Genomic DNA, 12238 nt, shown 5'->3' on the forward strand with positions numbered 1-12238 from the left:
ATAGGACAAGTAGATACATATTCTGTTCTAGGAGGACTTTGTAAATGTAGTAGATTCAACAGTAGAAGTAGAACATGTTGCATAGGTTCTCATTTGGAAAAACTGAATTGTACTTGCACAGATTCAACAAATTGGGTGCAGATTCTCCACAATCATTGGAAGATTTTATGAAATAAAACTGGACTACCCAGACATGCCATGATTTGCTGACCCAAATGTCTTACCTAGCCCACCCAATCCTTAGTTCATCGCTGATCATTGGGGAGGGATGGTGATACACTTTAACGTTAAAAATCTCATGAGTATGTGTCTTGTAGCTTCCCTTTCCTGAAGGAGTACCATTCTGGATCATTGGCACTGAAATGTATACTGGACCTGTAGTCCTTAGAATTAATTATTGATCCTTGAGAATATGCATGAAAAAATGACAGTTGAGCAATTGTATAAATGGATTCTTTGGTACTTTTCATAATCCATATTGCACTGCTGATTTGTAGAGAGTTTCTTGGAACCACTTGAAGTAAAATGCTTGAAATAACATTTGAACTGAATTACCAGCGCAAAGTTTAAAATAATTGATCGGAGCAGTTACAGAGTTTGTGATCTTTCTGTGCCTTGCTCTTTACTTACTGTGCTTTCTGTCTTGCGATTAATTCCCAGGACAGAGTGTGTGCTGGAGATGTGATTTTGTGGGGACATACCACCAACTCCAGGCCACAAATTGTAGTTTCTCTGAGGATGGTTCCCTGCTTGCAGTCAGCTTTGAGCAGATTGTTACTTTATGGGATCCAGACACTTGGGATCTCAAATGCACCTTCTGCCACCCACCTGGCAAAATACGGTGAGTCTTCCAACAACATGTTCACAAAGTGACTACATGATTACTTTTACTGATAAAATCATTGCCTGCCTAAAAAATCATTGCCTGCTGTTAGACATACATTTGTCCTCTGCCTCTAATTTTGGAAGTAATATTTTGCTCTTTATAGATAAATGTCAAATTTCCCCTTGTTGAAATATACTATATAACCCAATTTCCAGCCACTTGGTGACTTTGTACAAAACCTTGGTTTACCTCTGCAACGTCAGCTACAGGCAGGATCCCTGCAGTCGTTACTGTATGATAAGCTTTTATTTTGGCGAAAAGTAGTGACTCATAAAGTGAAGAAAATCTTTGGTTCAGGTAGCCACATCGAATAAAAACAATGTTTTTGTTGTACCATTCTGGATCATTGGCACTGAAATGTATACTGGACCTGTAGTCCGCCGAATTAATTTTTGATCTTTGAGAACATGCATGAAAAAAGCACAGTTGAGCAATTGTATAAATGGATTCTTTGTTACTTTTCATAATTCACATTTTACATCCAGTAGTTGAGTTAGGTATTCTAGAAAGTTTAAGTGACCTGCAATGAATGTAATTTCCAAGCATTTATGACACAAATATCCCACTTGCTTCACAAACATTCCATTTGAGAATTGTGTGTTTTCCCTGACGGTCTGATAATCATGGCAAATGATAGGTCTTTTAATGTGACATAACTGGTCAAATGTGAACATTATTTTGTAGAATTCAGCATTTCACTTTAATCTTTCAGAGACCTTGCCTTTGGAAGACTAAGTTGTTCCAAGTACCTCCTTGGTACAACTGACAATGGGTTTCTCTGCTGTTGGAACCTTTTATGTTGTACCTGTGAGTATGAAATCTTTTCTTCAACAGAATACTATGCGCTTTTATAATCTGATCGGTTATAATCATTAAGCAGTTCTTCTGTTTCTAGTAAAACGGTGTTTTTTTTGCAGTGGAATGGAGCACACAGCTGAATGTAATGATATTGCAAGTTGACCCTCTCTCTGAGAATGTTGCTGCATTTTCTGAACATTCTGGAAATACAGACTGTAAGTACAATTGTTACATTCAACAGCTATGTATTCTACATTTTTACACTGAAGTAAATGTAAGCAATTACGTTTTCTTTAGTGCATGAACAGATTGTGACTTTAAGACCTGTCTGATTACATTACCTTTTTCAGTTGATTACTTTTCACAAAAAAATGTTCCATTAATTATATTCCCTATTTCATTTACAGCTATTATCTAGCTCTGTCACGGTATGATTTTGAGTAGAATCATTTCCGGTAGCAGGCCTTTGAGAACTTTGTGAAATAAATGTATGGCATTACAATATTTTTTTTAAATTTTTGGGAGAAAATTGTCATTTTATTTATTATTATTCTTTTTCCATTGTCCTTCAAGAGCAGTCACATAAAAAGCACTAGCCCTCAGCCCTTGGCAGTCAGGCTGTCGACAACTCTGTGATTTGTGATACCACATCTGGAAGAATGGACTAGAGATGAGGCCAAAACAAACTTTTTTTTTTCCCTCCCATATCATAGGCACCCCACCTAGAGACTTGGCAGAAACTGAGGAAATCTGTCACTCTTGTCAGTAATCGGGTTGGGTTGTCAGCCACCACTGAGACTTGATCCATGGCCACTGAATTCTGTGGTGAGGTCACATAAGAGTAAAAGCAAAATGTATACTTGTGCCAGTTTCTAACTAAATACAATGCTTTCTACTGATCTTGTTATGTTGCATTGCTATGACCTTTGAATTTGAAGAAGATATTCTAGAAAGCCATTGCAGAAGGTGTTTCATACAAAAGCTGCTTTTCACCATATTCACTGTTCTGCTGTGCACGTGATGCAGTTTTCTCCAGTTTGTGTAGAGGAACATTTGTGTTACCAAAATCAAACCACAAAATCTCAGGGCTCCATCCATCAAATAAACTCTACTGCATTAAGTGCTGGGCTGTCTACAACATGCCATTATAAATTTTACGTAAGACTAGAATTTGCAGATGCAGTTTAGTATAATGCTGCATAAATTCTCACAAAAAATTACTTTATGTAATTTCTTCAATGTCTCATAGTCTCCAATATTCTTATAAAGTAAGCCATTGAAATTTATTTAACAACACTAAAGTGCTTTTCTGTAAAACCTCAATTATTCATTACATTAATCTGTAATTAAAACTGCATTCCTAAAGAAGTGCCTTATCTGTATTTAACAGCTTTAACTGTTGGGATTACTTGAAGTTTTAAGCACTGTACAGCATATTAAATATATTGGGGTAGAAATTCTGCTTCTACACTCCCCATTTTCCTATAGTTTTTGAATCATTCGCTTTAATGGAAGGAAAATCATGGGCTGGCAGAAGTGGAATTTATCCCCTATTGTTTTTTTAAAAATTGTCCACTTTTCATATTTCAATGCTGTCTATACTTTTTCCTTACCCTTTCAGAATCTTTTTTTCCTCAGGTGTTTTTCATTAATGTCTGGATTTTTGTTTTTTGCTCTAGTGTTTGTTTTTAAGCCTAATGATCCACAGCCCTTGTACATGCAGAAGAATGTGTGTTATGGTCGAGTCCAATGGGCTCTCTTTGCTCCCAGAGAATTGCCTGAGGACTGCAATTCTGACAACAAGCAATGGCTTGCCAGATCTCAGCTATACTTCCTCACGGATTCACAGGTAAAGCAAATTTAAATAGTGGAATTACAAACTAGTGAAGTAACCAGATGTTTTCTTCTAACTTATCAAGTGTTTAATAAGTTGGTAAACATTTTTTTCCCTTACAGAACTTGATGACATTCAGTACAAAATCAGTAGAAGAAAGGTTGACATCATCCAGCAAGCAGGTACTTATATATGCGTCCAGTACAGAGATAATGGGGGTAATTTTAACTCCCAAGAATGGGTGGGTTGGGGATGGGTGGGCAGTAAAAATAGTAGATTTTTGGAGCAGGACAGGGTTTAACCCAGGTGCGTTAGGATGCGCGCGCAGGCACGCACACCAGAAACTCTCAAGTCCTGTCCCCACTTAAAGCTGGCAGGCCAATCCTTAAAGGAGCAATGCACCTCGTTGCAATAGTTGAGAATCATAAAAAGTTATTACGGCACAGAAGGAGGCCATTCGGTCCATCGTGTCCGAGGCATCATGAGGCACTTAATCTTTTGTGTATTACAAATATAAAACAAATTTAACCTTATCTGTTCGGGTTTCCCATCGCTTCTGATTCACATCAGGTGAAAGCAGACGGGTAGGGCCGGATCCATGAGGTGAGTATCTTTATCTTTATTGAACTGCTTGTGGGCCAGGACAAGCAGGAGAGCTTCATCCAGGCCCAACAAGCTCACCTGGAGCGACAGGACCCCCCCACCCCTGATGCTGAACCCCCCCCCTCCCCGGATCTTCTCCAAGGCCCACCCAATGTCGTCCACCTACCCCCCACCCCTCCGATTTCTTCCACGATATCTCTCTCTAGCTCCCTCTTCCCTCTCCGATTCGCTGCTCCTTTCCCTTCCGACATGCAGCCAGCCTGTCAATCTGGCTGCCTAACACATGGGAAAACCGGAAGTACAAATACTTACCTTCAGTTGAGTTGCCATCACAGATTGCAAGTACTCATTTGGCTTTTGGGTTCCCCACGCGAATATCTACGGACGGGCTGGGTTCCTGGCTCCGAGCTAAAATCATGTTCAATGTGGCCAAGAAAGTAATGTTTTCTTTTGTATAAACCATACATTATACCAGATGAGAGAAATTTATTATCGAACATAGGCAACTGGATAGCAATTTTCAAAAAGTCCAGATTATTATATCCTACACCAGAAGAACAAAGCTCAAGAGGCTTCTGAATGCCCTCTGAATTTGAAACTGTAATGCAACCTTTAATTTACTCTCCGGTAATATGCATCATGAATTTAATGGAAGATTTCATGACTAGAAAGGTAGCAGCATCTTGTGACCAGTACTGGGGTTTTGTAAGCTTTTCCCCTTCCAGACACACATGTAGTTTGCTAATTTATACAATTGATAATATTACTTTACTATATAAAACAAATTTATTTAAAAGATCAACTGAAATAATTCTAAATTGTATAGGTCAAGAAGCTTAATAAACGATGTACAGTTGTTTGACTGGTACCGAGTTTTTGTTTGTTATTGGTATCTCCATTAGAATGATAGAAATGTGGTTCATGTTTTGTTAAAATTTATTTTGTTTCTAGTAAGAGTCGCTTCTGGAAAATTACTGTTCAGCAGCCTTTTCCATCAAACTTTATTGCAATATTGTATTTGCTCCTAGCTGGTGATAGAAGAAAACATTCCCATGACTCCTTTCCACATGTTTCTGGGGAAACATAGGCAACGGCAAACAGATTTTGCATCAGAAGCAGAACAAACTGCACTGCCTGAAGGATCTGCTACAATTAATGAGGTGAGTACCTGCATGAAAAGCAATTGAGAATGCAGAGTCCAAACTGTACTTTACAGATTTGTCAAATAGCATTCTTAAATACATTATTTACTTTTCCCTAGATGCTTCATACGCCAGCTCATGTTCTGCCAAATGCTTCATTTCTCTGTTTGATGTTTGTGAACTCATTGCTGATACCCAAGATGCGCAAAAGGTAAGATAAGTGGATGGGTGGCTTTGGAATATGTGACTTCACCTAAATACAATTAAGATCATACCAAGGCTGAGGTACCTCCTTTGAGGTAAAGCCAGTTCTCTTTCTATTTTTGTAGAATTCAAAATGAATAAGGCTCTTATTTTATATAGCTCTCAAGTTTGCTTCTGTAACTATACATTTTAGAGTTATGTTTAGATTTCTCTTTTCAGCTAGTAGAGACTGTATTATGCATTAAACTGGTGCTTCACGCCACTTAAAAACGAAGATCCTTAGAAACTGAATGGCAGTACCAGTAAGCCAAAATGAGCCCTGCACTTTCCAGCTGTTATGCTGCCTGAAAACTCATGTGAGGGGCAAGGAAATGAAATGGAGTCATGTGCGCAGAAGCAGAAAGGAAGTAAATGAGAAGGAGGAGAGGAAAATAAAGCAAACAAGACCCAAAATAAAACATGTCGAGTTTGGTTGCTGAGTGACAGTTCGAGTAAAAATTAAAATCAAAGTGGGTCAAAGGTTTTTTTTTAAAAAAAGAACGAACAAAGAAAAGAAAATTTCAGCAATCTTCCTCCGAAAATCTTAGATGCACAGCAATGTTTTCCCACTTACAATATCAGTTGAGGTTGTTTTCTCACTATTCTTTATAGATTAATTATAAAAATGAGCTGGAGACTGAAACCAACTGTAAACTTGTCAAAGTAGCCAGAGAGCAGTGGAGGTAGGAAAAGATTTATAAAAGGATTCAGATTGATTATACAATTGGCAGACAATGACATTAAATTTAACATTAATAAATGTAAAGTATTACATAGGTCAAAAAATGTGATACATAATTAATTTCCATTCATTGTATAATTATCATCATGAGAATTAGAAAGGGGCCTGAGAGTAACACTAAATATATCACTTTTGTTGTCCTAACAATATGGTGAAGCAATTAAAGAAGCTAGTGGAATCTTAGGATATAGACCTAGAACAGTAGATTGTACATGTGTGCGACTTTATTATGCACTGGACTGTGTTCAGTTCTGGTCTCCATGCCAAAATAAGATCTCTACTTTGCAATAATTAACTTACAGTGTGACATGAAATATTTTCTTTGTAATGAATTACACAGAAATTCCAGCAACAGCATAACATCTCAAATGAAGCAGCAGCGTTTGGAGAGATTATTTGATTACAGCTTACCATTTAATAATTAAGAACATATTTGTGATCTTGAATTGCTTCTTAATTGATGCATTATTCTGGTATTGTAATTATGTAAACAGCAACTTACATTTATATAGCACCTTTTAATATAGAAAAAGGCCCAAGGCGCTTCATAGACAAAAATGGACGATAAGCTAAAGAAGGCAATATTAGGAGTGATGCCCAAAAGCTTAAGTCAAAGAGATGTGTTTTAAAGAGGGCCTTAAAGGAGAGAGAGGTGGAGAAAGTTGATGGGTAGAGAATTTAAATATTGTCAACCGACTGTCCTTCCAGCCAAGACTGTGCAGTTTTAAGTCTAGCTACAGCTTGAGTTTTTAGATCTCACAATGTTAACAACTGCAATAATTAATTTCATTGCCACCTTCAATTTCATTGATTGAACTCCTGCCAGTTGCTGATCTCACCTATGACCTATATGAATAAAGATTTGAAAAACATAAGATTTGCTGTTTTGAAAGAAAGCAATTGAGAGGCAACATATAAAATATTAAATTAGATAAATAAGATAAAGCCAGATTAATATTTCAAAGTACACCAAGAAAGTAGGATAAGAGGATGTAAATGGACATTAGTGAAAAGTAAATTTAGAACAATTATTATGAAAAATTCTTTACCCAGAGTGATAAATGTTTAGAACAATCTGCCAAATGAGGCTAAAACATTGAGGATGTTCAAATTGTAGTTGGATGTTATAATGCAAGAATTGATGTTCCAGCTGTAATCTAGAACTTCAGTGGGCTTTTTTTTCAATCCTTGATATTTCTTATGACTCAGCCACTTTGTTTGCCATTTGGACAACTACCAATTTTTTTACACAATGAAGGAATCACAGACTTCGAGATATAATAGAAGTGATTGTTCAGTTATGCATTGAGACCATTAACGGTTTAATTTATTTTGCTGGGGCATTTGCCTCCAGTTGAAGAAGTAGCACATTCCATTTTTTTCCCCCAAATACTCAATTGAGGGAAGAAGTTCTGTTATCTGTCCCTCTATTTTGATATGATTATATATTTTTGCAATCTTTAAAATTAGCTCAAAGGAAGAACAAGAGGAGGTGGAGATGGAGAGTGAGGAAGAGGAAGATGAATCTGACGTGGAGATGAATATCATTGAAGTTAAGCAAGAGGCAAAGAAAGCATATTCATCAGAGGAACTGTTGCCTAAACTGACCAAATCTGAGGAAAAAGAACTAAAAAAACTTCGGAAGAATGACTACAGCTGGCTATCTACATTATAGGCTGATTAAAGCTGGCGATCTGAAGTATAGACTGGAGAGATTGATTACAGTTGGTGATCTGCTGGAGAATTGCAAGATGAAAAGTGTTAAATATTTTTAGTATAAACAATTGGACATGGTTATCTATATAAAGTTTTTTTAAAAACACTATTTGTGTTCCTTGTAATTAAACTTTTTGGAGATATTTAATCATTTTGCACATTCTGTAGTGATATGGAGGTAAATACAACCCAACCAATCCTGCATAATTAATGAGATTTTCATCCCAGTGGTGAATTAAGAGTCAAGTCGATAAACTTATATAAATGCTTAACCAATTGACACTTGAAAAAGTTCCCCCAGCCTGCTATAAATGGTTCCAAATGATTTGATTGCTTGGTTACTGCACAGGTTGGGTGCATTCCAGTTGACTGATGCATGTACTCATAAACTGAGTTTATACATCATGCATTTTCTCACTTGTTCCCTCTTGGGCTGGATTGACATCATGATTTATAAAGTACAACATAAATTGCCAGATCTGCTTTGTTCAGTCTTTTCAAATTCCATGGTCAATGGTAAAGTAATTTTTTTATATACAAAAGAAACAGGAGCTGGAGTAGGCCATGTGGCCCCTCAAGCCTGCTCTGCCACTCGATAAGATCATGGCTGATCTTCAACCTCAACTCCACTTTCCTGCCCTATCCCCATATCCCTTGATTCCCTTAGTGTCCAAAAATCTATCTCTCAATTGAATCTACTCAACGACTGAGCATCCACAGCCCTCTAGGGTAGGGCATTCCAAAGATTCACAATCCTCTGAGTGAAGACATTTTTCCTCACCTCGGTCCTAAATAGCCTACCTCTTGAGACTATGACCCCTAGTTCTGGATCCTCCAGCCAGGAGAAATAGCCTCTCAGCATCTACCCTGTCAAGCCCTCTAAGAATTTTATACGTTTCAATGAGATCACTTCTCATTCTTCTAAACTCCAGAGAATATAGGCCCATTCTACTCAATCTCGTCTCATAGTACAGCCCTTTCATCCCAGGAATCAATCCAGTGAACCTTTGTTGCACCCCCTCTAAGGCAAGTATATCCTACCTCAGGTAAGGAGACCAAAACTGTACACAGTATTCCAGGTGTGGTCTCATCAGAGCCCCATATAATTGCAGCAAGACCTCCTCACTTATATCCAACCCCTTTGCAATATAGGCTAACATACCATTTGCCTTCCTAATTGCTTGCTGTCCCTGCATGTTAACTTTCTGTGATTCATGTACAAGGACACCCAAATCCCTCTGACTATTAACATTTCTTAGACTCACCTTTTAAAATATATTCTGCTTTTCTATTCTTCCTACCAAAGTGGATAATTTCACATTTCCCCACATTATACTCCCATCTACCACCTTCTCACCCACTCACTTAACATGTCTTTACCCTTTTGAAGCCTCTGCGTCCTCCTCACGGCTTACTTTCCCACCCAGCTTTGTATCATCTACAAGCTTGGATATATTATACTCTGTCCCCTCATCTAAGTCATTGATATATATTGTAAACAACTGAGGCCCAAGCATTGATCCTTGTGGCATCCCACTAGTTACAACCTGCCAACTTTTTATGTCTTTGCCATCCATAACACTCTTGCAAATCCACTTTGCCTTCAAATGTCTCCTAAAAACAAATTTCTTCTGCCATGTCTTCATCTTTTTTCCTCCCTTGCTCAATTATTTTACTTCCTGCTCGGTCTCCATTACCCCTCTTGTAAAAAGCTCAGATATTCTGTTACATAGCAAGTGTTATATGAATGTAAGTTGTACTTTAGGAATCTGTTTTAAGATATTCTGGTAAACTGGCCAAACCACAGCTTTTTTTTTAATCAATTATCTAGTATAGTAGTTATTCCTCTGTTCCAGAAGAACTGCCAAGCTAAGAGCACATGCCCTAGGACATGCCTTTTGTACCCTTTGATGTCCAAAACTGATAAAATGTATCAAAAGGTGTTTTTCATAGTTGAACTAATCTTGCCAAATATAAGCCTTGATTTCCTGAACTCCACCCAAATGTGAGACTGCAGTCCACTTGCCTCTGTTGCCAACCACTTTACCTTAAATTGATTGAGCTTCAGACAAAGGTATTTAAATGATTTCTACTTGTTTTGTAATCAAAAATGTCTTTGAATTGACACTTTGTATACCATGACAGCAATCGGGGGTTGTATTGGATAACCCCCAAAACCGGGTGTGGGGGTCGCGGTGCGTGATTAACCCACGCCCGGTCATTGCGATGCTGATGTGGTGCCTGGTGATTGCTGCGAGCAACTAGGTCTAATTGCCCTGTTGATTGGCTGCACACCAGCAGGGGACCCAGATATCACAAGTGGCTAGCACCACTTAAAGGGGATGTGCACTGGCTGCAGGAAGTGGTGGAAGTCAATTGGGAAGTGACTCTGCTGCAATATAGTGCAGCATGGTGATGATGGGAACTCTGGAATTTTTAATGAGCAACATCTGGGTTGCTCAACATTTGCGGAACTCTGATATTTGCAAAATACAAGATAGGGGTCCACACGGAGCTTGAACAGAGATCAAAAATCGCACATGTAAAACACAGATGCAGGTCCTATCACTACGTTTACAAACTTGTTATTTTAAAACATTGAATAAAGGTTGCACACTACTAAATCCCACATCCTCCAATCTGCAAGCCAGATCCCACAAATCTGCCGATCTGAGTTTGTATCAGGTCTGTGAGAGTGTGCACCAAGGTTCTCTAATGATGCATTAGAGGCCTTGGTGCAAGAGGTGGACAGAAGGAGGGGCATCCTATATCCACAGCAGGGGGGGCAAGAGGTCCTCCAGACATATGCTCCTGAGGCAGTAGGGGACAAAGTCAATGTCAGGCGCTTAACACCACGAACATGGATACAGTGCAGAAAGAAGTTCAGTGCTTTGACACGAATGGTCAAGGTGAGTGAGGTCAACTGTCAAGCGGCATCTACCAACTGCACCACTAGCCGCATCCACTGCTCCACACACTACACCCCCATCACCCACATACGAACAAACTCTTTCAATCAGTACTTAATTCTTCTAATCAGATGCTTCATCTCAGCCTCACACATTAGCACTATTGCAAGCCGCACATCCACAACTCACAGGTCACACACATTGGCAGCTATTCAACCATGACAACCACATCACCCAAACATCTTGCAGAACACACGTCCTGCTTTCTTGCAGGAGAAGATGGCACACAACAGGAGGCAGCAAGTGGCAGTAGCTCCATGGAACATGAACCTACTGTCCCCAGGATGACCGCATTCCTGTCCCACTCCAGCCATTCTGCCAGTGCCCTTGCCGTTGCCTGTCAGCTAGCCAGCTCACTCCCTGTAGAGTATTGAAACTTTATTATAGGAAGGTAGGAACAGAAACAGGCCATTTAGCCCCTCGAACCTGTTCCGCCATTCAATGAGATCATGGTGAACCTGTGACTTAACTCCATATACCTGCCTTAGCCCCATATCCCTGAATACCTTTGGTTAACAAAAATCTATCAATCTCAGATTTAAAATTAACAATTGAGTTAGCATCAGCTGCCATTTGCAGAAGAGCGTTCCAAATTTCTACCACCCTTTGAATGTAGAAGCATTTCCCAACTTCACTTCTGCAACTCCTGGCTCTAATTTTTAGGCGATGTCCCCCCGTCCTAGTATTCACGTATAGGAGACCTCCAAAAACAGGTACAAGTGCATCAGCAGCCAGAAGCAATAATCCAGCAACTAACCTGTAAATCATGCATGATCCCTTTAAATAGTGCTGGTGTTGGGGTGGGTGGGGGGAGGGAATCTCCCCATGCCATTTAAGACCCGTTCAGCTCTGCGAGGTTGGCTGGAGCGTGGAGTTCCAAAATTGCATCTGTCCCTTTAAATCAGTGTTGCACATTGATCTACCGCATAATCTCCCTACTTTACGCGGTGCCGGCGTTCACTATCTGCGCGTGCGCGAAGGCCTTTATCAATATGGTGTCCGCGCACGTCACGTTAGAAGTGCGCGCGTGTTCCGTGCGCCATTTTCGGAGTTTAGGAGTCCACGTAGCGCCTACAAAATGGGTGCTGCATGGCCCAATTTAGCCCCCATCCTCTGCCACATAAAAACCAATCAGCAAAGCAAAAGACAGTTAGGAAGTCACATTATATAAAATCTACAGCACAGAAACAGGCCATTCAGCTCAACTGGTCTATGCCGGCATTTATGCTCCACATGAGTCTCCTCCTACCCCTCTTCATCTAACCCTATCAGCATATCCTATTCCTTTCTCCCTCGTGTTTAGCT

General features: G+C 39.4%; 1 protein-coding gene across 1 annotated transcript in view; it reads left to right on the forward strand.

The window, feature by feature from the left end:
* wdr75 (WD repeat domain 75) overlaps positions 1 to 8070 on the forward strand; it is a 30650-nt gene extending 22580 nt beyond the window's left edge. Inside the window, exons 14-21 of the mRNA XM_067987708.1 lie at positions 661 to 841; positions 1599 to 1693; positions 1804 to 1899; positions 3364 to 3533; positions 3641 to 3700; positions 5150 to 5281; positions 5383 to 5474; positions 7719 to 8070. Coding sequence (XP_067843809.1) covers positions 661 to 841; positions 1599 to 1693; positions 1804 to 1899; positions 3364 to 3533; positions 3641 to 3700; positions 5150 to 5281; positions 5383 to 5474; positions 7719 to 7923 — 1031 coding nt within the window. The 3' untranslated portion in view covers positions 7924 to 8070. The remainder of the gene's footprint in view (positions 1 to 660; positions 842 to 1598; positions 1694 to 1803; positions 1900 to 3363; positions 3534 to 3640; positions 3701 to 5149; positions 5282 to 5382; positions 5475 to 7718) is intronic.
* Positions 8071 to 12238: the final 4168 nt, after the last annotated feature.

The sequence above is a fragment of the Heptranchias perlo genome, chromosome 7 (assembly GCF_035084215.1).
Source record: "Heptranchias perlo isolate sHepPer1 chromosome 7, sHepPer1.hap1, whole genome shotgun sequence".
Lineage (NCBI taxonomy): Eukaryota > Metazoa > Chordata > Chondrichthyes > Hexanchiformes > Hexanchidae > Heptranchias > Heptranchias perlo.